Below are 23,541 nucleotides of genomic sequence, written 5' to 3'. Positions count from 1 at the left end.
CTCGGAGTTCCCGTTGTGGCTCAGTGGTTAACGAATCTGACTAGGAACCATGAGGTTGCAGGTTCGATCCCTGGCCTTGCTCAGTGGGTTAGGGATCCGGCGTTGCAGGAAGCTGTGGTGTGGGATCTGGCGTTGCTGGCTCTGGTGTGGCTACAGCTCCGATTAGATCCCTAGCCTGGGAATCTCCATATGCTGCGGGTGCGGCCCTAGAAAAGACAGAAAGATTAAAAAAAAAAGAAAGGTGTATCTTCTGGATTCTAAATACAAGTGAGATTTATTTTCAGCTAGCTGAGATTCTGGAAGGGGAGATGGATACGTACACAGACCATCAAATGGGGACACGAGTAATCTTTTAAGTCATAATTTTGAGTGCAAAAGTCTGAGGTATTTATTGATTGCCTTTAAGAAGAGAGCAGATTTAAGAAAGTCCTAAGAGATGGCCTGCCCAGCAAAGAGTGAAAGCTGGAATAAAAAGCAGAGTAAGACAGACGAATGGCGATTTGCTCAGGCTCTTCTCTTCCCATTTCATCCAGGCTCCTCGTGACTCTCTGACCCCCGCAGAGTTCTCTCCATCCCACCTGCATTGAACCTGCCACTTTATGTTGCAAATCTCAGCTGATGTGTGTGTTGCCACCATAACACTGTGGGTTTCACCTGGTCAAAGACGATTTTTAAAAATATCTCTGCATCCCTTGCACTCGATAGAGTGCCTGGCACATCGTAGGTACCTGAGAGATGTCTGGGAGCAAACAGATGGCACATACATGATGAATCTGTCATGGCACAGCTGTCTTCTCCCCACATGCCCTCTTTCTGCCATATATTCACCACACTGCCTCTCCTATCCTCATCACTCAGGTTGAAGGTGTTCTTTATTTGCACCTGTTCAAATCAGAAATGACGCTAAAAGGAGACTTGTCTCCCGTATGTCACTTAATCCTCACGACAGTGAAGTAAGCAGGTGTCATTGTCCTGGAAACAGAGAATCACACAATGTATATTCATTGCTGGCGGCGAAGTTCCTTCTACGGTATCACCCTGTCTCCTGCAGCCTGTAGCGTGCAGTGTCTCCTCCACTGAATTCGAAGCTTCCCACATATAGGATTGTGTCCAAACCTGACATCTTCAGCATCAACCACAAAATCTCATATCTGCTCGATAAATGTTTGCCGAATAAACACATGAATGGATGACAGATGATCAAACTTGCATTTATTGAAGGGGGACAGAGAGCTGCACTCACAAAACCTGTTGACACCTCCAACCACCTCGCAGAGGGTACCTGTCTGTGCTCTTTCTAGTCAGCCACCAGCACCAGATCCTTGAGGCCTAACTCATACTCCATCCCTGTCCCCTGCCAGGATGCCAGGAAGCCTTCCCGGAGGTCTACAAAGAGGAGAAAGAGGACCATTGCGGATGAGTCTGCTGAAAATGTCATTGACTGGTGGTCTAAATATTATGCCTCCCTGAAAAAAGCCCAGAAGGTAGGTGCTCTCAGGCTGTGACAGTGGAGTGGCTCTGTGAGATCACGACACCTTTCACCGCCCCACCTCCCAACCCCACATATCCCTTTTTCTATATTCCAATATAGGAGTTCCCATTGGGGCTCAGCAGAAACGAACCCAACTAGTATCCATGAGGATGCCAGTTCGACCCTGGTCTCGCTCAGTGGGCTAAGGATCTGGCATTGCTGCGAGCTGTGGTGTAGGTTGCAGACCTGGAGGATCTGGTGTTGCTGTGGCTGTGGCTGTGGCCGACAGCTGCTGCTCCAATTTGACCCCTAGCCCAGGAATTTCCATATGCCATGGGTGCATCCCTAAAAAGACAAAAAAAAAAAAAATTCCAATATGGGTAAGCCCTACTCAAGCATGGTTCTGTTAACTGCAGAAGGGCTCAAAGCCTGGAAGGACTAGGGGTCCAGAGCTACAAAATCCCTCTTGTCTGACTGGAGCTGGCCCTGGGACACAGGCTCTGCTGTAAATCCTGGAGAGATGTGCCATCTATTGTGGCATCCAGGGGATCTGCCCAGTGGTCAGTCTCAGCGAGGCCCAGCCAAGGAGAAATGGGGTCTCTGGACAGGAGGGCATCAGTGATGGGGGCTTCAGGTTTATCTGCAGGTATCCAGGTTAAAGAGTCCCGGGTCTCCAGCAGGATTCTAAGTTCATATGGGGAACTCTCAAAGTACAGGCAGACATCTCGGCCTTAGCAAATGGGAAGAATCAGCAGGTTACCAGAGCAGGGCCCGGGCCCAGGGAAGAAAAAGGGGGCTAAGTTACGAAATCAGAGAATCAGGGAGGTGTGGGTCTGGAGATTCAGGCTGAATTACTTCTCATCCCCAAGTGAAAGGGAAAGGAAAAGGATTCAGATGTTATCATCGTATTTAATTGAAGAGAAACTCCTCCGATTCTTTATTTGGAAAGAGTATGGTTTCTACACGTAGGACTATGTCCGTGACTTATTGACACAAAGTTCAATAAACCAAAGGTTAGTCCCTGCTTCCAGATTCCCGCCTCTTGCTGCTGCGGGCACTACCGCTTCCGGTGAGAGCTGCCGTTTCTCTGCCAACCTGGAACAGACCCAATTCCAACATTCCAGCAGGGAAAACTCCCAGTTGCAGACGGGGGGGTCATGTGGAAGAAGAGTGGAGAGAGGGGTTGCTTTCCCCGTGGCTAGACCAGCCCGCACCTAGAGCACAAGGACGTCTGGCTTGGTGGCCCTTGTTTTGGATGTGTAGGCACCTCTTCTCCAGGGCAGGGCATCTCCCTGCCTACTGGGGCTACTGAGGACTATTCGCATACGCTTTTAAAATGGCTCTGGGAGTTCCTGTTGTGGCACAGTGGAAACGTATCCAACTAGCATCCATGAGGATGTGGGTTGATCCCTGCCTCGCTCAGTGGGTTAAAGATACGGTGTTGCTGTGAGTTGTGGTATAGTCACAGACGTGGCTCAGATCCCATGTTGCTGTGCCTCGTGGCTGCAGCTCTGATCAACCCCTAGCCTGGAAACTTTCATATGCCACAGGTGCGGCCCTAAAAAGAAAAAAAAGAAAGAGAAAAAAGAAAAAGGCTCTGAGTGGAGTTCCAGTTATGGCTCAGTGGGCTAAGACCCTGATGTTGTCTCTGTGAGGGTGCGGGTTCAATCCCTGGCCTTCCTCATTGGTTTAAGGATCTGGTGTTGCTGAAAACTGCAGCGTAGCTCACAGAGGCAGCTCGGATCCAGCGTTGCTGTGACTGTGGCGTAAGCCTGCAGCGCCGCTCCCATTCGATCCCAAGCCCAGGCACTTCGTTCCATGTGCTTCGGGTGGGGCTGTAAAAAGAAAAAAAAAAGATCTCTGAGGAGGCAGAGGCTAAGATAATGGAATTAGAACTGCTAGCCGTCGAGTTAATATATATGAGGCATGACTGAATCAATCATTTTGTCTCCCTCTTTTCTCAAAGGAAAAGGAGAGCAATTCCAAGGAGAAAAAAGGCAGCGCAGGTAAGCGGCATGCGGGGGACACCTGAATATAAGAGAAGACCCCTTGGGTGAGAAAAATGATAAACTGGGAGCCACAGGAGCAACCTCGGAGCCTGACGCCCTCACTTCGCAAGTTAGGAAACGATCTCAGGACAATGACCACCCTTTTAAAAGGTCACTTAGCTGATTTGAACTGAGCGGGACTAGATCCCAGGTCTCCGGAGTTGAAGTCAATGCTGAAATCGACCCTTTGGCTCAAGTCCCTGCATTGATGGTCTGGATGTAGAAACAGCAGAGTAAACACGGGAGCAAGGTGGGATGGCAGGCCAGAACCAACACGAAGAGCTTTAATAGGGGTGACCCCGATTTCACATCCAAAACTCAGGTGACAAGGATTGAATCAATCTAGGTTGGCGGAAGCTCAAATGAAAGAGGCGTGGGATTTGAAATGACCACAAACTCGGTGTAAGCCAAGGGTAGGTCTTGGCCTAAAAGCTCCAGTAACGCCAAGTGCAGTTTCAGGGCACAGAAAAGTAAGAAAACGAGAGCCAGGGACAGTTCATCAGGTGACATCTAATGATCATATTTAATTCGAAGACCAACCCTATGATATAAGCAATGGGATCTTTATTTACTGATAATAAAACAGAGGTACAGAGAAGTCGAAGACCTTGCCCAAGTTTGTACAGCTAGAAAATAACGGAGCTTGAAGTCTGTCTCAGGAGGTTTTTCTCCAGCACCTGCTCCTAAAAAATTGCTGCATAATCTCACGAACTGCATTGGTGACCATGTGTCAGGCCCTTAACATATTTCAGTTTAAGGTTGTTGAACCAGATGATTCTCAAGTTCCTAATCCTTTCTGAGAAGGAAATGTGTGTAAAGCTTTGGAGTCAGTTCGCCCTGGGTCTGTTCTTTGCTACCTGGGGGACCGGACAAACTCCTTACCCTCTCTGTGCCTAGTTCAATGAATTCTTGCATATGGTGGGGAAGGCCAGCAGATTGCCAGGCCCAAGGCATCTGTTGACATTGGACTGCTATGTGTGTGGTGTCTCCCCCACTCCTGCAGTGCACAGTCTGCAGGGCCATGTGTGGATATCGTGCATTTCTGGAGTTCCCGTCGTGGCTCAGGGGAAACAAACTTAACTAACATCCATGAGGGTGCAGGTTTGATCCCTGGCCTTGCGCAATGGGTTAAGGATCTGGTGTTGCCGTGCGGTGGTGTAGGTCGCAGATGTGGCTCAGATCCTGTGCTGTTGTGGCTGGGGTGTAAGCCGGCAGTTACACCTCTGATTGACCCCTGGCCTGAGAACCACCATATGCTGAGGGTGCAGCCCTTAAAAAAAAAAAAAAAGAAGGAAAGAAATGTTACCATTTCTTTTTAAAAAGAAGAGTCCAGATACACACCAGAGCGAGGGAAAGCTCTTCTCATCTCAGCAGCCAGGTAGAGTCTAACAATTGCCACTAAATATCCACAGAGACGAAACCAGACGAGGTGGTGGTAAATATTGACAGCCCGAAGAAGAAGAAAGACAAAATGCCCAAGAAGAAACTCAAAGAAGATGAAATCCCCAACCTGGCCGTCTTGAAGGTGTGTGGACTCAACCATCTTGGCCGCGGAGAGGGTGGGAAACTCGAAAGGGAGTTCTTTTTGACTTTAGTCAACTCCAGCAATGCCCTTGTCTGGACTGACTGACATTGTCTGAGTTATGACCATCGATGCAGAGAAACAAACCTTTACAAGCACGTGAGCCAAGACAGTGGAGCCTTGCTAGTTTGCCTTTTCTACCACCTCTTACTGAGAAAGGCCTAACTTAACATTGCTTAGCCTGGATCCAGCCAGGTAATCTACAGTGTGTGAGTTCCCCTGGGCCCACCTCTAGGAGCTGGACATCATCAGGCAAATGTGTATACACTCGAAATAGCAGGAGTTTTACCTTTTTTTTTTTTTTTTTTTTTTTTTGAGGGGGTGCCCCACCCGCAGCAAATGGAGGTTCCCAGGCTAGGGGTCTAATCGGAGCTGCAACTGCCCGCCTACGCCCCAGCCACAGCAACTCAGGATCTGAGCTGCGTCTGTGACTTACAGCTCACGGCAACGCCAGATCCTTAATCCACTGAGCGAGGCCAGGGATCGAACCCAAAACCTCATGAATACTAATTGGGTTCGTTAACCACTGAGCCACGAAGGGAACTCCGAGTTTTCCCTCTTTCTGAAGTTATTCCCGTCAGACTGATCCTAACATCAGCCAGAGGCAATTAGCTAGAGACATGCTGATGGATGCGAAAATCGGGCGTATGAAAATTATGTACCTAGATAATGAATTTAGATAAGTAATTTTGATGGGAAATTTGAATAAGTGATTTCATTATATTACCAAATCAAAACTCAGTTCAATTTTGCATTTCTGAAGTATCTATGTAATTTCCTGCTTGGAAAATTCATATTTATGTACCTAATAATACAAATATTCTATTACTTTATATGTGTTATGAGTTGAATATTTAAGGAATATTTATTAATTTGAATGTCCTCAAAATATTATAGTCTAAATCAACAACCAGTGACATCAACTGCTATAAAAAGATTTGTCATATTGGGGGAGTTCCCGTCATGGCTCAGTGGAAACAAATCTGATTAGGAACCATGAGGCTTCGGGTTCGATCTCTGGCTTCGCTCAGTGGGTTAAGGATCTGGCGTTGCCATGAGCTACAGTGCAGGTCGCAGATGTGGCCCAGATCTGGCATTGCTGTGGCTGTGGTGTAGGCCGGCAGCTACAGCTCTGATTAGAACCCTAGCCTGGGATGCTCCATATGCCATGGGTGCGGCCCTAAAAAGATTAAAAAAAAAAAAAAAAAAAGATTTATCGTATTGGAGTTCCCACCATGGCTCAGCAGTAACAACCTCAACTAGTATCTATGATGATGCAGGTTCAATCCCTGGCCTTGCTCAGTGGGTTAAAGATCTGGCATTGCCATGAGCTGTGGTGTAGGTCGGAGATGCGGCTCAGGATCCTGCATTGCTGTGGCTGTGGTGTAGACCGGCAGCTGTAGCTCCAATTTGACCCCTAGCCTGGGAACCTCCATATGCCCAGCAGGTTGGCCCTTCAAAAAAAAAATTATCATATCTATATTTATATTTTATACTAAAAATTTTTGACTTTGCTATACTTCTTGGAATTTCCTTATCAGAAATGTTTTATAAATTTCATAGTGGTAGTTCTAGAAATGCTGAGTCAACCAGATGCCTCATTTTGCTGAAGATAAATTAACAGAGGCCTCTTAGATTTTTCCAAGGGTCATATATGAAGGCTGGTTTTGGAGAATCTTGGCATTTTTCATTAAATCAATCCTGGGTGTTCTTTCCTCTAAACATACCCTTTTCCCTTCTTCCTAAAGATATATGATGGGGATCTTGAGAGTGAATTCAACAATTTTGAAGACTGGGTAAAAACCTTTGAGCTGCTCAGAGGCAAGTCTGTGGAAGATGACCACGGCCTGGATGGAGACCGAGTCATAGGGAAGTTTAAGGCAAGTTCCAGGGTTAACCCTTTTATTTGACCGTCCTGCTCATCAATGTCAGGACCCAATTCTGTCAGATGGCGGGGTAAGACAAATCCTTCATCTATGCAAGACCCTCTCTAGAGCCCCACAAAACCTAGCCCAGATCTTTTGAGATATTTGATTTGTGGCCAGCGAAGTGGGTTGGCACACCGTCTGTGGCATATGAGGAGCCAGAGTCGTTACCTAAAAGGATCACTGAGTTTTACTTTGCTTTTCCCACCCCTGACCTACCAAACAAACGATTGATGCGAACCTACCAGTTGAACGATTGTTCGCAATGATGACAACACCAACCTTTCATCCGGCACGATTGCTGTGTCAGCATCAGAAAGCAGTAGTGGAAACTTCCTATGAACCTACTGCCTGCCCGGGCCTTTTATACAAAGGAGATGTGTTGGAAATAGCACAGGCGTGCAGTTTGCCAACCTGGACCTCAGTCCTTGTTGGAATACTAACTAGCTCTGTGATCTTGAACAGGACTTGACCTCTCCGAGCCTTGGCTGCAGCATCTGAAAATAGCAATACCGCAGTCAGGGCTGAATGAGATGATGGGCGAGAGCACTAGCTCTGCACCCCAGGAAAAGGCACAAGGGGGCCCTCTGATGCTCCTGCTCACGTCCCCCACATAGCGGCCCTGTGGGGAGGAGGTTATGGCACCAAAACCCTTCACTGATGTACCACGAAGAGGCTCAGATGCAGGCTGGTTGTGCGAACTGCCTGAGGATCCCCCGGGGGCAAGGGCGGCGCCACCCCAGGTCCTGCTAGGTCCCAGGCTGTGTTCCTTTCCCAGCGCTGTGCCCTCGGGGGTTTTCACGGGGCACAGGACCATGGTATTTTAACCAGTAGCTCACTGTGTGGTTCCAGGGCTCCTTCTGCATCTACAAAAGCCCGGAAGCATCCAGCATGGAGGACAGCGGGCCGCTGAGAGTCCAGCAAGGGATTCCAGCCAACCACCCGGTCCCAGTGCTGATCAGGGTGTACATTGTGGCGGTGAGTCATCCCTGCCCACTCTGAGGGCTCGTCTTCATTGCCGAGGTCAGCCGTGACAAATGGCACGGGCTGCATGACCCACGACAGACATGCATTTTTCCAGGTGGCTGCAAGTCCATGGTCAAGGTGAAACCACACGCCTTCTTGGGTGGGACTCGCACCTAGACAAAACTCAGACTGGGACTCGAACCCACCATCCCTGACATAGGAGAGCACTCAGACACACTGCCCTTTTTTTTTTTTTTAACTTTTTAATTTTTTTAATTTCCTTTTCTTCTTTTTTTTATCTTATGAGGGTCGTACCTGTGGTATATAGAAGTTCCCAGGCTAGGGGTCCCATCGGAGCTGCAGCCACCAGCCTCCACCACAGCCACAGCAATGCTAGATCCAAGCCACGTCTGCGACTTACACCATAGCTCATGGCAATGCCAGATTCTTAACCCACTGAGCGAGGCCAGGGATCAAACCCACATCTTCATGGACACTAGTCAGGTTCATTACCCCTGAGACACAATGGGAACTCCCATTTTTATTTTTTTAATTAAAGTATAGCTGATTTACAGTAGTGTGACAATTTCTGCTGTATAGCAAAGTGACCCAGTCATACAGCTATGTATATTCTTTTTCTCATATTATCTTCCATTGTGTTTTAATCCCAAGAGATTGGCTATAGCTCCCTATGCTGTACAGTAGGACCTTATTGCTTTCCATCCTAAGTGCAGTAGTCTCCCAAGCTCCCTTAAAATTCCCTTTCTCTGAAGTTCCCGTCGTGGTGCAGTGGTTAACGAATCCGACTAGGAACCATGAGGTTGCGGGTTCGGTCCCTGCCCTTGCTCAGTGGGTTAACGATCCGGCGTTGCCGTGAGCTGTGGTGTAGGTTGCAGACGCGGCTCGGATCCTGCGTTGCTGTGGCTCTGGCGTAGGCCGGTGGCTACAGCTCCGATTCAACCCCTAGCCTGGGAACCTCCATATGCCGCGGAGCGGCCCAAGAAATAGCAACAACAACAACAACAACAACAAAAGACAAAAAAAAAAAAAAAAAATTCCCTTTCTCTTTAATCCCCTAGTGGTATCTTTAGAGTGACTATTTATTTATTTATTTATTTGGTTTTTTTGAGGGCCGATCCCTCAGCATATGGAGGGTCCCAGTCCAGGGTTCAAATCAGAGCTGTAACCACCAGCCTACACCACAGCCACAGCCATATGAGATCTGAGCCACATCTGCAACCTCCACCACAGTTCATGGCAACGCCGGATCCTTAACCCACTGAGCAAGGCCAGGGATCAAACCCTGGTTCACTCATGGATACCAGTTGGGCTCATTAACCACTGAGCCATGATGGGAACTCCTAGACTAACTATTTAATTAGCCTACTGTATCCCTATCATTGGTACCATCAGAGTCGGTTTCTGTCGAGGCCTCTCTTCCTGGCTGGTAGATGGCCATCTTCTTGCTCTGTCTTCTCGTGGCCTTTCCTTTGGGTGCATAAAGGGTGGTGGTGGCGGGGGTGGGGGGGCCTCAGGGGAAATCTATTGTCTATTCCTCTTCTTATAAGGCCACCAGTCCTATCGGATTGGGATGCCAGCCTATGACCTCATTTAACCTTAACTAGCTCGCTAAAGGCCCTGTCTCCAAACACAGCCACATTAGGGGTTAAGGCTCTGACCTAGGAATTCTGAGAAAATGCAGTTCGGTCCATAAGAGTGGGTGTGAAGTTTGGTGGATAACACGGACACTTGCCGGCTTCTCACGCAGGGAAGGTACTTCCCAGGCTGATAGGGCTGCTCCGTGTCGCTTTCTTTGCTCTCCGTGGTGGCCTGCTAGCTGGGCAGAAAACCAAATAGGATGAAATAGGAAGCTCACAGGCAAGTCCATTGGAGGGAAGAACCAGGACAGACGAGGTCGGTGGGTGCTGTGAAATCCTTCCCCACCCCCTGTGGCTCTGCCTCTGCTCTGTGACAGTCCGAAACTTCCTTTCTAATATATTTCCAAGAAAAATGTTATCTGCTCCAGGCTTCCTCCTTTCTGATAATGAGAGCCCTAAACTTTAATTACGAAACTTTGGGGCCTGATTGCCAGGAAGCTTTGGGCCAAATGTGAGGCTCAATCAAAGCAACTGTGTGGGGGCTTTTGTTCATTATTTGTTTTCATCTCCTGACTTTGGTGTTGATCATCTTCCTTGATTGCAGTCATCTTACTTTATATTAACTCTTTGCCTAAATTGCCTAAATCTTTTTTAGAAACACGGATGAAACATAAAACAAAGATGAGCTATTCTTGCCTGCTAAAGGAGCACTCAAAGTTCCCCTTTGCCACGCAGTGCTCCTGTTTTCTGTGTTAGCAGCAGCAATGTCATCCATGCCATGACCCCCATGTGCCAGGCAGGTTCTAATCCCTAGGGATGTTGTGTTGGGAAAAGAACCCACAGTCCCTCTTCCATGAAGACACAATCTAGTTGGAAAGATGAGAAGTACTTGCAAAGCATCACTGACAATGCCGGGCAAAACCGCCCACAGGAGGGTTTAGAATAAGCTTTTCAAAATTTTGTTCATGAGATAACAGTGTCTTGGGAGAGACAAGTCATATGCATTCTCCAGAAATGGACCACATGTTGCAATACATTCAAGAAACTGTGCATCTACTAATTCACCTCCCTTTTTGTTGTTGTTGTTGTAGTTTTGTTTTGTCTTTTTGCCTTTTCTAGAGCTGCACCTGCGGCATGTGGTGGTTCCCAGGCTAGGGGTCTAATCGGAGCTGTAAGCCACCAGCCTGCACAACAGCCACAGCAATTCGGGATCTGAGTCATGCCTGTGACCTACACCACAGCTCATGGCAACACTGGATCCTTAACCCACTGAACAAGGCCAGGGATTGAACCCGAAACCTCATGGTTCCTAGTCGGATTCGTTAACCACTGAGCCATGATGGAACGCCTCACGTCCCTTTTAACTGTTGAATCTTTAACAGCATTTTCTTTCCCTTCCTCTCTTCCTTCCTTCCTTTCTTTTCAGCTGAGGAAGTTCCTGGGCCAGCGATTGAACCAGTACCACAGCAGTGATCCAAGCTGACCAAGCAAGGTCCTTAACCCACTGCACCATCAGCAAACTCCAGCAGCATTTTCGAAACTTACTGGGAGTTCCTGTTGTGGCTCAGTGGAAACAAATCCAACTAGAAACCATGAGGTTTTGGGTTTGATCCCTGGCCTCGCTCAGTGGGTTAAGGATCCGGCGTTGCCGTGAGCTGTGGTGTAGGTCGCAGACATGGCTCGGATCCCGAGTTGCTGTGACTCTGGCATAGGCGGCGGCTACAGCTCCGATTCGACCCCGAGCGTGGGAACCTCCACATGCCATGGGTGCAGCCCTAAAAATAAAGGACAAAAGACCAAAAACAAAAACAAAAATCAAACAAAAAAACTTGCTGCCCACACTTATTTTTCCTCCCTACAGAAAACCCTTCGGAACTCAGGTTCTATAGAACATTGTTTAGAAAACCTTGAATAGTCTGAAGCGGGGGGAGAAAATTTTTGGACTGTTGAGACTGGAGAAGGATTATGATTTATTTGTTCATTTCACAAATATGCACTGCACACCTTTTTATGTCCAGTACCCTCTAGACAAAGTCCAGGACTGCAGATCAGGTTCTGCCAAGGCAACACGTGACGAAAGAAGGGCTTGGGCTGGAACTGGAGAACGGGTGGGTCTTGAGCAAAATAGGAGTCCGAGGGTGGCAGCCCTGTGGCGTCAGGAGTAGGACAAATTATGGACAGTGTTTTCACTGACATTTCTGGTCATGGTGATTTTGTGTGGTTTGCTCTCTCACACTAAGATTAATTAACTAAATAATAAGTCAAGTTGAAATCTTTTTTTTTTTTTTTTTTTGCTTTTTAGGGCTGCACCTGTGACATATGGAAGTTGCCAGGCTGGGGGTGGAATTGGAGCTACAGCTGCCAGCCTATACTATAACTATCACCACAGCAATGCAGGATTTGAGCCACATCAGCGACCTGCCTATGCCACAGCTCACGGCAATGCTGGATCCTTAACCTCCTGAACGAGGCCAGGGTTCGAACCCACATCCTCATGGATCCTAGTCACGTTCCTTAACTGCTGAGCCATGAAGGGAACTCTCAAGCCAATCTGAAAATCTTTTAATAAAACACCAAAGAAGTAAAAATAATACCACTTAAAAGTTGCATAGAGAAAGGAACCAAATCCCCCCACCTCTGCAATTCCAGCCCCACAAGTAACTTCCTCTTCTTATGCAAACATATCTCTACATTTGTCTACAACCACACCCAGGTCTTTATTTAACTGAGTCCTGCTTCATGCATTACATATTGATCTTCTATTTTCTTTTTTTACTTAGTAATGTACCTTGGACATTTTTCTAGATCTGTATGTATAGCTCTTTCTCATTCCTATTAGTAGCCATCTAGTGTTTTCTTGAATTAACATAGCGTCCATTTATTCATTCATTCATTCAACAAATATTGGGAAGACTCTGTCCTAAGTCTTGGAGATATTACAATGAACAAGACAGTACCTTTTTTTTTTTTTTTGTCTCTTTCTAGGGCCACATCCATGGCATATGGAGGTTCCCAGGCTATGGGTCTAATCAGACCTGAAGCCGCCAGCCTACACCAGAGCCATAGCAACACGGGATCTGAGCCGCATCTGTGACCCACATGGCAACGCCAGATCCCCAACCCACTGATCAAGGCCAGGGATTGAACCCGAAACCTCATGGTTCCTAGTCGGATTTGATAACCACTGAGCCACGACGGGAACTCTGACAGTACCTTTGCTCTCATGGAGATTATGCACTACTGGGGGGGGGTGCCACAGGTATTAGGAGGCCATAAAAATAAACAACAGTTGAATAAAAACAGATGAATGTCTGAAATAACTGCTATGCAAAGAATTAAAATCAGGTAATGTGACGACAGAGTAAATGAGGCAGGGACTGTTTTGGATTGAGTTTCTCCCTAAGTCGTTGACATGCAGGTTGTTTACAATCTTTAGCTATTAAACAACACTTCAGTGAACATCCTTGAAAATAGAGCCTCGTGTGCTTATGCCATTCTGTCTGTAGAGAGAGTTCTAAAAATGGGACTGTTTCTCACTCAGCTCTCATCTCGGCAGTTTTTCCATCTTCTCTGTATCATTCCTCACCAGCTCCCTATCCGGGTCCCTCATGATGAGTTTAAGGCCCAGCTTATGTAGAATCAGACTTGCTCTGAGAAGTGGATCATTGCTCAGCCAACCTACAAGTAAGACCAATGGGGTCATGGATTCAGAGCCCACTAGTTCCTGGAGGAGCCTTTAGGAACATCCCGTAATTTTATAGATAAATCAGAGAGAGGGAGGTTTGCCCAAGATCACGTGACTGCCTAGAAAAAGAACTAGGGGAGTTCCTGCCGTGGCACAGTGGTTAACGAATCTGACTGGGACCATGAGGTTGTGGGTTCAATCCCTGGCCTTGCTCAGTGGGTTGAGGACCCGGCGTTGCCACGAGCTGTGGTGTAGGCTGCAGACGCGGCTTGGATCCCTTGTTGCTGTGGCTCTGGTGTAGACCGGTGGGCTACAGCTCTGATTAGACCCCCTAGCCTGGGAACCTCCATATGCTGTGGGAGCAGCCCTAGAAAAGGTAAAAAGCCAAAAAAAAAAAAACAAAAAACAAAACAAAACAAAAAAAACCCAAGAACTCAAATGCATGCCTTCTGCTTCTTGGTCCAGCAAATCCCTCATTACTCTGTGCCAAGGGCCGATTTCCACTGGGGAGATGACTCCAGAGGAAGTAGAACCCAGGCAAAGCTGATAACTTTTTTTTTTTCTGGCCATGCCCACAGTATGTGGAAATTCCTGGCCAGGGATTTAACCTGCTCCACAGTAGTGACCTCAGCCACAGCAGTGACAACTCTGGATCCTTAACCTGCTGTACCACCAGGGAACTCCCAAAGCTGATAACTTTTCACAGCAGAATGGAGAGGCTAAAGCAGTGGTTCCTAACTTTGGCTGCACAGCAGGGTCATCTAAGGAGCTTCTAAAAATCCCCAAGTCCGGGGCCAATTAAATCAGAATATCTAGAGATGAACTCAGGCATCAGAAGTTTTTAAGACTCCTAGGTAACCCTGGTGTGCAGTCAGGGTTGAAAACCACTGAACCAAAGGAATTTTTTTTTTTTTTCTCTCCTCTCCAGGCATTTAATCTTAGCCCAGCTGATGCAGATGGCAAATCAGATCCCTACATCGTGATCAAGCTTGGCAAAACCGAAATCAAAGACCGGGACAAGTACATCCCTAAACAACTGAACCCAGTATTTGGAAGGTCAGCGGCCATCTGGGTCTCACTGCATCATCCTCCCTGTATTTGCTCCTGTGTTGTTTCTGGGGTAGGGGTGCTGTATATACGTGTGTGGGTCTGAGGAAACAGTGCAGGCGATTAAATGCTGACTTCTGCCCATGATAACAGCCCGTCAAGTCTCTCTTCAAGGAAAAGGACCCAGTTCCTCCCTTGGTTCCCTCAGCAGTTTGGTGCTGCCTGGCGAGCTTCATGCCCATGGTTTTCCAATAATGATTTTCCTAGATCTTCAATTTCAGAAGCACCTGGAACAGTTAGCAGATTCAGCCTCCTGCCTAGGAGAGAGTCCCTTTTTACAAACCAGGTAACCGAGGCCCAGAGAGGTTTAGAAATGTGTTCAAGTTTGCACAGTTCATAAGTAGAAGAGAAGGGGCCAGAGGTTTGGCCTTTTGTCTTTGACCAAAGGGATTGTTCCATCCTTTCATGCTGCAGCTCATTTGAGGAGACCCTTGAAGTCAAAGTTGAGCAGCCTCCCCCACCCGTATTTTGTTTTCCTGCAAAGTGTATACAATACATCACACTTGTGTACATTTAGGTGAACCAGACATTCGCCAGTGCACAGCAAGCCTCCTGCCCCCGCTTATCTTCTAAAAGGACATGCCACGAATTTGGGTTCCCACTTGGGTTTGTGCCCCCCACAGCCATGAACTCTGGAATCAAGCAGACCTGGGTTTCACTCTGCACCTACTGGCTGAGTAACTTTATTCAGACGGCTTAGCCCCTCTGATCTTAGTTTTCCTCACCTGTAAAGCAATAAAAGCAACCCTTGACTCTCAGATGCCTTTAGAAGATTAAATACGACAACACCTAGCATTGTAGATACTCCAAACACATAGCTTCCTTTCTCTCCTGCGTGACACTCATTTCAGCAATGCCCCCATCGTAGTGTATTTAATTTCTTTCTTTTCCGGAGTGACAAGGAGCAAGGACAGTCTCTGTGACAAGCAAGGCAATCCCTGTCCACCTCATTTTGATTCATTTACAGATTTGCGATCCCGTTGGACCCTCTGACATTTGTTCAGCACCAGCCTCTTACATTTTATTGCTCCCACGGAAAAAAAGGCGTAAATGATCTTGCCTGTTCAGATGAGAGAGAATGATTAGAAGGGCATGCTGGGGAAACTTACCCTCGCTTCCCTGATCCGAGATGACCTTTATCATTATCTGCCATTTATGTAACTAGGTCTTCATGTTGCCAAGTACTTTGTAGTCACTTTGTATGAGCTACTGTCACCGCAGTGCCATGAATTCGACTGGTTTTATAACCTCCGTTTATGGCTGTGCTAAACAAAAGAAGAGGATGATGGAATGTTCCCTCCTGCCTCTGGCATCGCGGAGCCTCTTCTAGAAGCCCTCTGTGTGGATTTGTGCTTCGTGACATGTGTATTTAATTGTTGCTCAGGGACAGACGTTGCTGGCTCCATCTTGCTGTGTTCCAGCAGGGAGATGGGAGGGCGAGGGCCCTTGAACCTGACCTGGGGTCTGGGGAAACTGCTCTTTGAGACCTCACTGTGGGAAGATGTCAAGGGCTCCACCCCTGATGCCCTGGCCCCTGGTCTGCTCTACTTTTCTTCAAAGCCTCTGACATGAACTGATGTGTTTATGTGTTCATTGGCTGTCTCCCGTCTCCCCTAGACTGTAAACTCCATTCCAGCAGGGGCTTGGTCTAGTCTATTCAGTGCTGTATCTCAGCACCTAGGACAGGGCATGGCACAGCGCAGAGGCTGGGCAAGTATTTGTAGAATGAACAAATGAATGCACAGACGGACAGGCAACCCTTCCATCGGTTTTCAGTGGGAAGTCATAGGACCCTGTCACTCTGCGCCATCCTGAGGGGGTGTATGTCTGAAGAGGTGGCAGGTCCTTATTTTCTTAATAACTGCAGTGCTTGGCACAGAGTGGATGGGTCATAAAAGTGAAATGAGCAAATAATCAACAAAAGGATGAATGAATGAACAATGAAGCAATAGGACATCTTAGCTTGGAAGTCACCAAACGTTTCTACAAGGCTCCATGGTTCCATGAGGCATTCTCTTTCCTCGCACCATCGCTGTATCTGATGATCCTATCTCATCAGCACACAAGTTGATATAAGCCCAAGTGATTGGAAGCTTCACCATTGTGGACTGTTTTTGGTAGTGTTTCTAAGGACAGCTCTAATGACAATTCAGGACAGGTGAATCTGTACACACAGGCAGCACACATCTGGGAAAGGGACCAGAGCCATGACAGCCACCCCTCTGTCCTCTGTTGTAGTTGCCAGGGGGGAGTTAAGCACTTAGTAAGTCCTTCCTGGATGGTGGCAGCAGCTTGGTGAAAGCCAAGCTCAGAGATAGGTGGCTGGGGGTTTCCTTGTGAGACACCTCGAAAATATCAACTGCAGTTTCAAATCCAAATCTTGGAGCCCCAGGAGGCCATACTATGACTTCAGATGAAAGAAAAAAATTTCTTCTCTGCACACCGTATCCCTGGCCTGCTAGAGCTGCCTTGGTCAGTTACAGGCACTGGAGCTGTCCAGCATCTCTGCTCCCCACCCACCCCCAAATCTCTGCTTTCCTTCCCACTCCTGGGGAAGGTTAATTGGCTCCAGGCTGGGTTGTAATTGCAATCCCTGCCACCCTGGACAGCGAGCATCAGGGCTCAGTGGACCTGACCATGCGAGGTCCTAGACAGCAGCCTAGACAGGCCTGCAGGGAAATATGGGTCCTTTCTCTCCCTTCCTGCCCACTCCTCTCTGTCCCTTGTTCCAGGACCAGCCCTCTCCACCTCGGCCCCAGGCAGAGTCAGGAACAACCAAGAAACACTGGCGCATCCTTGATTTTGTTTTCAAGAGCACCTTTCCCTAAAATGCAGAATTTCACGCTAAGTTTAATGCTTTTATTTATTTATTTATTTATTTATTTTTGTCTTTTTAGGGCCGCACCTGCAGCATATGGAGGTTCCCAGGCTAGGGGTCCAGTCGGAGCTGTAGCTGCTGACCTACGCAACAGCCACAGCAACACCAGATCTGAGCCATGTCTGCAACCTACACCACAGCTCACGGCAATGCCAGATCCTTAACCCACTGAGCAAGGCCAGGGATTGAACCCACAACCTCATGGTTCCTAGTGGGAGTCGTTTCCGCTGCGCCACGACGGGAACTCCTAAGTTTAATTTTTAATATCTTCTCTGATGCTCATTAGAACAGAAAATGCAGAGTTCCGCTGTGGCTCAGCAGTTAACAAACCCGATTAGCATCCATGAGGACTTGGGTTCAATTCCTGGCCTTGCTCAGTGGGTTAAGGATCCGGTGCTGCCATGAGCTGTGGTGTAGGTTGCAGATGCAGCTTGGATCCTGTGTTGCTGTGGCTCTGGCGTAGGCCGAGACTACAGCTCAGATTGGACCCCCAGCCTGGGAACCTCCATATGCCATGGATGTGGCCCTAAAAGAGACAAAAAAAAATGCATTGTCATAGGAAATTCAACAGCATTGTTCTTCCTTTCAACACTGCATGCGTGTGGTATTGTGGAAGGAGCAAGAAGTAAGATTTAGGAAACTGGTACTTAGGCTGTAATTTATGACCTTGGATAGGTCACTTGTGTTCTCTTCTTACTGTAATAGCAGGGGATTGCATGTGGTGATTTCTGAGACCCCTTACAGCACCAGGAGACATTTATTCTATTCTCTGTATCTGTTCTCTGTGGATGAAGTGCAGGATCCAACACTGCAGAGATGAAGGGGACGGGTCTCTGTTATCAAGGGGCTCAGAATCTTAGCGGCAGCTTTCCAGTCCTGCAATTCTATGTTCTTACGATTTGCTGTCTTTAATGGGATTTTCATTTCAAACACACCCAGCTGGAATTCCCTGATGAAGCAACCATGGAGGGGGAAGGGATGGCAATTTATTGGGCAGCAGTTGAATGCCTGGAAGTAAAATGTGTGCTTTAGATAAGCCATCTCACATTTGACCACTGAGCTGTACTATAAAAAAGACATATATATCCCATTTGCACATAAAGAGGTTAAGAGGATGAAGTAACTTTCCGAAAGTTTTACAACCAGAAAGTGGCTGATTCAAAATCTAGATTAGCAATCAGTCCTGTGTGAGACCAAAATCCTAGGACGTCCTCTCCAGCTTGCCGTCACCCTAGTTGAAGTTTGCAAGACGTGGCCCAGGAAAGAGATCATTGGCTATTGGAAACTGACATCAGAATTGGAAATCGTTTGCATCTCAATGAAAAATTAAACCAGATAAATATCCATTAAGGATCAACTGAGTTTCTGAGTGTTCAGTGAATTCCTATGCACTGTAGGAAGTGAAACAGGGAAAAGTCCCCTGCGTTGCAAATGTGGCCCATTTCTAAAGCCTCTGCTTAAATGGCAGGTCATTTGAGATCCAGGCCACGTTCCCAAAGGAGTCCCTGCTCTCTGTGCTCATCTACGACCATGATATGATTGGGACGGATGACCTCATTGGCGAGACCAGGATTGACCTGGAGAACCGCTTCTACAGCAAACACCGAGCCATCTGCGGCTTGCAGAGCCAGTATGAGATGTAAGTTCTTCCTCCCGTGGAGGCACTGTTGGTGCTGAGGCTGCAGTCCGCGCACTGGGAAGACCAGTCAAGGCTCAGGTTTAACATCTCAGCAGGCTGGCAAGTGCTCACTGCCTTGGGGTATTTGGGGTGGGGAAGGCAGTATTGGTTTGGAACCCAGGGCAGGTTCTTCAAGAATCCAGAGCTGAACTGTGTTGTTCACTCCTGTTGGACAGAGTTCCCAGTAGGGAATGATGGCAGGGGGAGGATGATTAATATAATATAAATGCTAATGTCCTAGTTAATTTCTACAAAGACTCATGAGGGCTTTAAGTGCAGTATCTCATTCAATTTTCTCAAAACCCATTGAGGTGTTACCCCCATTTTACACGTGAGGCAAAAGTGGGTCCCACTCTCCCTCTTTTCAAAGATTTTTGAATTCAACTTACTCTTTTAACATAAATTACCAGCTTTATTTTTGAAAGTATGAATATTTGATATTTTACGGGAGAAACTCTTACAAATATCAGTTAGGGAAAGGTAAAATCATCTGCGGAGTTCCCGTTATGGCTCAGCAGTAACAAATCCGACTAGGATCCATGAGGATGTGGGTTCGATCCCTGGCCTTGTTCAGTGGGTAAAGTATCTGCATTGCTGCAGTATAGGTTGCAGATGTGGCTCAGATCCCAAGTTGCTGTGGCTGTGGTGTAGGCTGGCAGCTGCAGCTCTGATTGGACCCCTGGCCTGGGAACTTCCACATACCGCAAGTGCGGCCCTAGAAAGCAAAAAGCAAACAGACAAAAAACATCCATTACATTTCCATGGTGTCATTTTGGAGATATTTTTCTGACTATAAATTAATATATATTTATTTTAGAAAATTTAGGAAACAGAAAGCACGAAGTAAAGCTTAAATTATTTCACCCAGAGATAACTAATATTAAAAAATTTGTATATGTTCCCTTTTAGTATTTTTTCTATGCTATTTTTTTGCTTTTTTAAAAATTTTATTGGAATACAGTTGGCTTACAAAGTTGTGTTAACTTCAGGTGTACAGCAAAGTTCATCAGTTATACATGTTTTCTATGCTATTTTACCCCAAAGTTGGGCTCATATTATCTGTGCAATTTTGTAAGCTTCTTATTGCACATAAACTTTTATATCAAAGGCATTTTATAATGTCATTAAATTTTCTTCAAAATCATTACGTAAATAGCTCTGTGGTGTTCCAGTATATGAATTTTTTATAAAATGACATAACCAGCTTCCCTTTCTGAACTTTAGGGTATTTATATTTTTCTTCTTTATTCTGTTAGAAATATTGCTGCTATCAGCATTCTCATACAAAAGCCAGAGCAAACCTCTCTGATAATTCATTCAGTATTCATCTATAGACATGGATTTATTCCATTAAAAGGAATTAAAGAATTGTAATGCATATTCCAAATGGCTCTCTGGAAGAGGTGGACTAATTTAGCTTTTCGTTAGCAATCTGAGCATCCATTTCTTCCAGGGCATGATTTTCAGACAAGTCTCTATTGTTCACCTGTTCTTCCCTGAGCCTGGAAAGCCAGTTTTGGGACTCCAGTGAAGGTATCAGCCTCCTGGGGCATTTACATCTTTCCCCAAGTGCTTGAGAGAGTACCACTGAGAGGGTGATTAGCTGTGCTCACTCTGAAGTCAGGAAAGGAAGCCACAAGCAAACATGGTTCACCTTTTGTTCAGAAGAATTTCCTGACTGGAACTACCAGGGACCAGAATAGTTTAGGAAAGTTGTAACCTTTGTTTACTGAAGTTTCGGGGTTTTTTTCCTGCTTTTTTTTTTTTCTTTTTTTTTTTTAGGACCGCACCTGCGGCATATCTAATCAGAGCTGTAGCTGCCAGCCTACACCACAGCCACAGGCAATGCAGGATCCTTAACCTACTGAGCAAGACCAGGGATCAAACCTGCATCCTCATGGATGCCAGTGAGATTCGTTTCCACTCAGCCATGACTGGAATTTCCTAAAGTTTTTGTTTTTGTTTTTTTAAAGACAAGAGCACCTTTTTCTGGGGAGGCCTATGCATGGCTCTGGACATAGCTTGGATGACCTTTTCAGAATCCTTATATCTCTGGCCAATGCAAGAAAACTGCTTTATAGCCATGTTTTGCTTTATTTTAATGCTTAAACAAATTAAATTCTGATGAATCCTATATCCCTGTGAGAAGAGAAATCCAAGCTTATTGCAGCCATGGCTCATAGGGAGCATTTTTTTTTTTTTTTGTCTTTTGTCTTTTTTTGTTGTTGTTGTTGTTGTTGCTATTTCTTGGGCCGCTCCCGCGGCATATGGAGGTTCCCAGGCTAGGGGTCTAGTCGGAGCTGTAGCCACTGGCCTACGCCAGAGCCACAGCAACGCGGGATCCGAGCCACGTCTGCAACCTACACCACAGCTCACGGCAACGCTGGATCGTTAACCCACTGAGCAAAGGCAGGGACCGAACCTGCAACCTCATGGTTCCTAGTCGGATTCGTTAACCACTGCGCCACGACGGGAACTCCCATAGGGAGCATTTAATTGCAAGTTAATAACTTTTAACCAAACAGCTAGTGTTTTATGGAGGAAGGGGTTGGAAAGATTTAGAAACTCGCCACCAGGCAACAACAGGTTAGAGAAAGGACACATCAAGACTCCCTGCCTATGACATGCGTCTATAATATGAATTTGGCAGAGGAGGAGACGGGAGGAAAAAAGGAGAGAAACTGAAAAGATGAGCTAGGCTTATTTCTTAGAATAAGTAGCAGCCAAATAGCTATTCTGCTAAGGACAGAACAAAACTAAGAAAAAACCACCTGTAAAGAAATCTATAGAGACAGAAATCGGCGTGGTGGTTGCCAAAGCCTGGGTGGGGTGGGGTGGGGAGGAGTAACTGGGTAGAAGCTTTCCTTTTGCAGTGATAAAAATTCTTTGGAATGAGATCGTTGTACAACATTGTGAATGTGCTAAATGCCACTGAATTAGTCAATTTTAAAATGGTCAATTTTGCTATGTGAATTTCACTTCCATTTAAAAAAAAATTTTTTTGTCCTTTTTTTGGGCATTTCCATTTTTTTTAAAGGGTGCATTTTTTTTTCTGTCTTTTTGCCATTTCTTGGGCCCCCTCCCACGGCATATGGAGGTTCCCAGGCTAGGGGTCTAATAGGAGCTGTAGCCTCTGGCCTATGCCAGAGCCACAGCAATGCAAGATCGGATCTGTGTCTGCGACCTACACCACAGCTCACGGCAACACTGGATCTTTAACCCACTGAGCAAGGCCAGAGATGGAACCTGCAACCTCATCGTTCCCAGTTGGATTCGCTAACCACTGAGTCACAATAGGAACTCCTTAAAGGATGCATTTCTTAAAAAATTTTTTTTAAACTACCTGCAAAGGAGGTCTTGCTTTTCATCCCAGCATGTATATGCAGAAGCAGTGAGCAGAAAAGAGAAGATAGAACATTGTAAATCAAGTGTAATAAAAAAAATTTAGGGAGTTCCTATTGTGGCTCTGCGGTCACAAATCTGAGTAGTATCTATGAGGATGTGGGTTCAATCCCTGGCCGCACTTAGTGGGTTAAGAGTCCGGTGTTGCTGTGAGCTGCAGTGTTGGCTGGCAGCTACAGCTCTGATTCATCTCCTAGGCTGGCAACTTCTATATGCCTCAAGTGAGGCCCCAAGAAATATTTTTAAAAATTAAAAAGTTAAAAAAAAAAAGAGGAAACAAGAGTTCTTGCTGTGGCACAGTAGGTTAATGATCCAGCATTGTCTCTGTGGAGGTACTGATTCGATCCTTGGCCTGGCACAGTGGGTTAAGGATCCAGTGTTGCCCCAGCTGCGGTGTAGGTTACAGCTGCAGCTTTGATTCAGTCCCTGGCCTAGGAACTTCCATATGCCGAGAGTGCAGCCAAAAAAGAACAAAAGAGAGAGAGAGAACAAAATAAAACAAAAACACTAGCCCCAAGCATGTAGAATGTTAACTTAAATCAGAAGGAAACCAGACAGATCATACTTAAAGCAGTCCTTTTTATAGGGACCTCGGGTGTGGCTCCTAGGGAGGCCCAGCTTCACCCTCTGTCCTGCCTCCACTTTTCAGAGAAGGATACAATGCCTGGAGAGACACGTCCAAGCCCACCGAAATCCTCACCAAGCTCTGCAAAGACAACAAGCTGGATGGACCTTACTTTCGCCCTGGGAAAATACAGATAGGAAACCAGGTCTTTTCTGGAAAAACCGTCTTCACCGAGGAGGACACAGGTAACTCCCCACAATGCATCCCGATTGCGTGGCTCTTCTTTTGAAAAGTCTGCTTCCGGTGGTATTGGTGCCTGGAGACAGTGGTTCTCTAATGTAAAAGATGGAAAAAGAAGGAGGAGGATGAGAATCACTCATAATCCCCAAATTCAGAGCTATATGGTGCATGCCAGTATATTTCTTTACATTTTGTGTGTGTGTGTGCATGTGTGCACGTGCGTGTGTGAATGCACTGTCACATTTTTTTACATGTCTATGATTTTGCCTTTTCTATTTCCAGTGACTATGACAATTCTCCTTTGCTCTTTGAAGTGATCCTTGCTGGTATTCCATTTTATGGTTGTGACATTTATTTCCATATGTCCCTTTTTGTAGTGATACAATGCTACCAGGA

The 23,541-nt window shown here is 46.4% G+C and overlaps 1 protein-coding gene across 1 annotated transcript in view; it reads left to right on the top strand.

The window, feature by feature from the left end:
• The window catches only part of FER1L6 (fer-1 like family member 6), a 174,876-nt gene that overhangs the window by 122,882 nt on the left and 28,453 nt on the right, over positions 1-23,541 (top strand). Inside the window, 8 exon segments of the mRNA XM_021088953.1 lie at positions 1,362-1,484; positions 3,438-3,477; positions 4,932-5,044; positions 6,850-6,981; positions 7,879-8,004; positions 14,204-14,331; positions 18,729-18,899; positions 22,990-23,150. Of these exon segments, the coding sequence (XP_020944612.1) occupies positions 1,362-1,484; positions 3,438-3,477; positions 4,932-5,044; positions 6,850-6,981; positions 7,879-8,004; positions 14,204-14,331; positions 18,729-18,899; positions 22,990-23,150 (994 nt within the window).

Source organism: Sus scrofa, chromosome 4 (assembly GCF_000003025.6).
Source record: "Sus scrofa isolate TJ Tabasco breed Duroc chromosome 4, Sscrofa11.1, whole genome shotgun sequence".
NCBI lineage: Eukaryota > Metazoa > Chordata > Mammalia > Artiodactyla > Suidae > Sus > Sus scrofa.
This window is presented reverse-complemented; position numbering and strand designations above follow the sequence as displayed.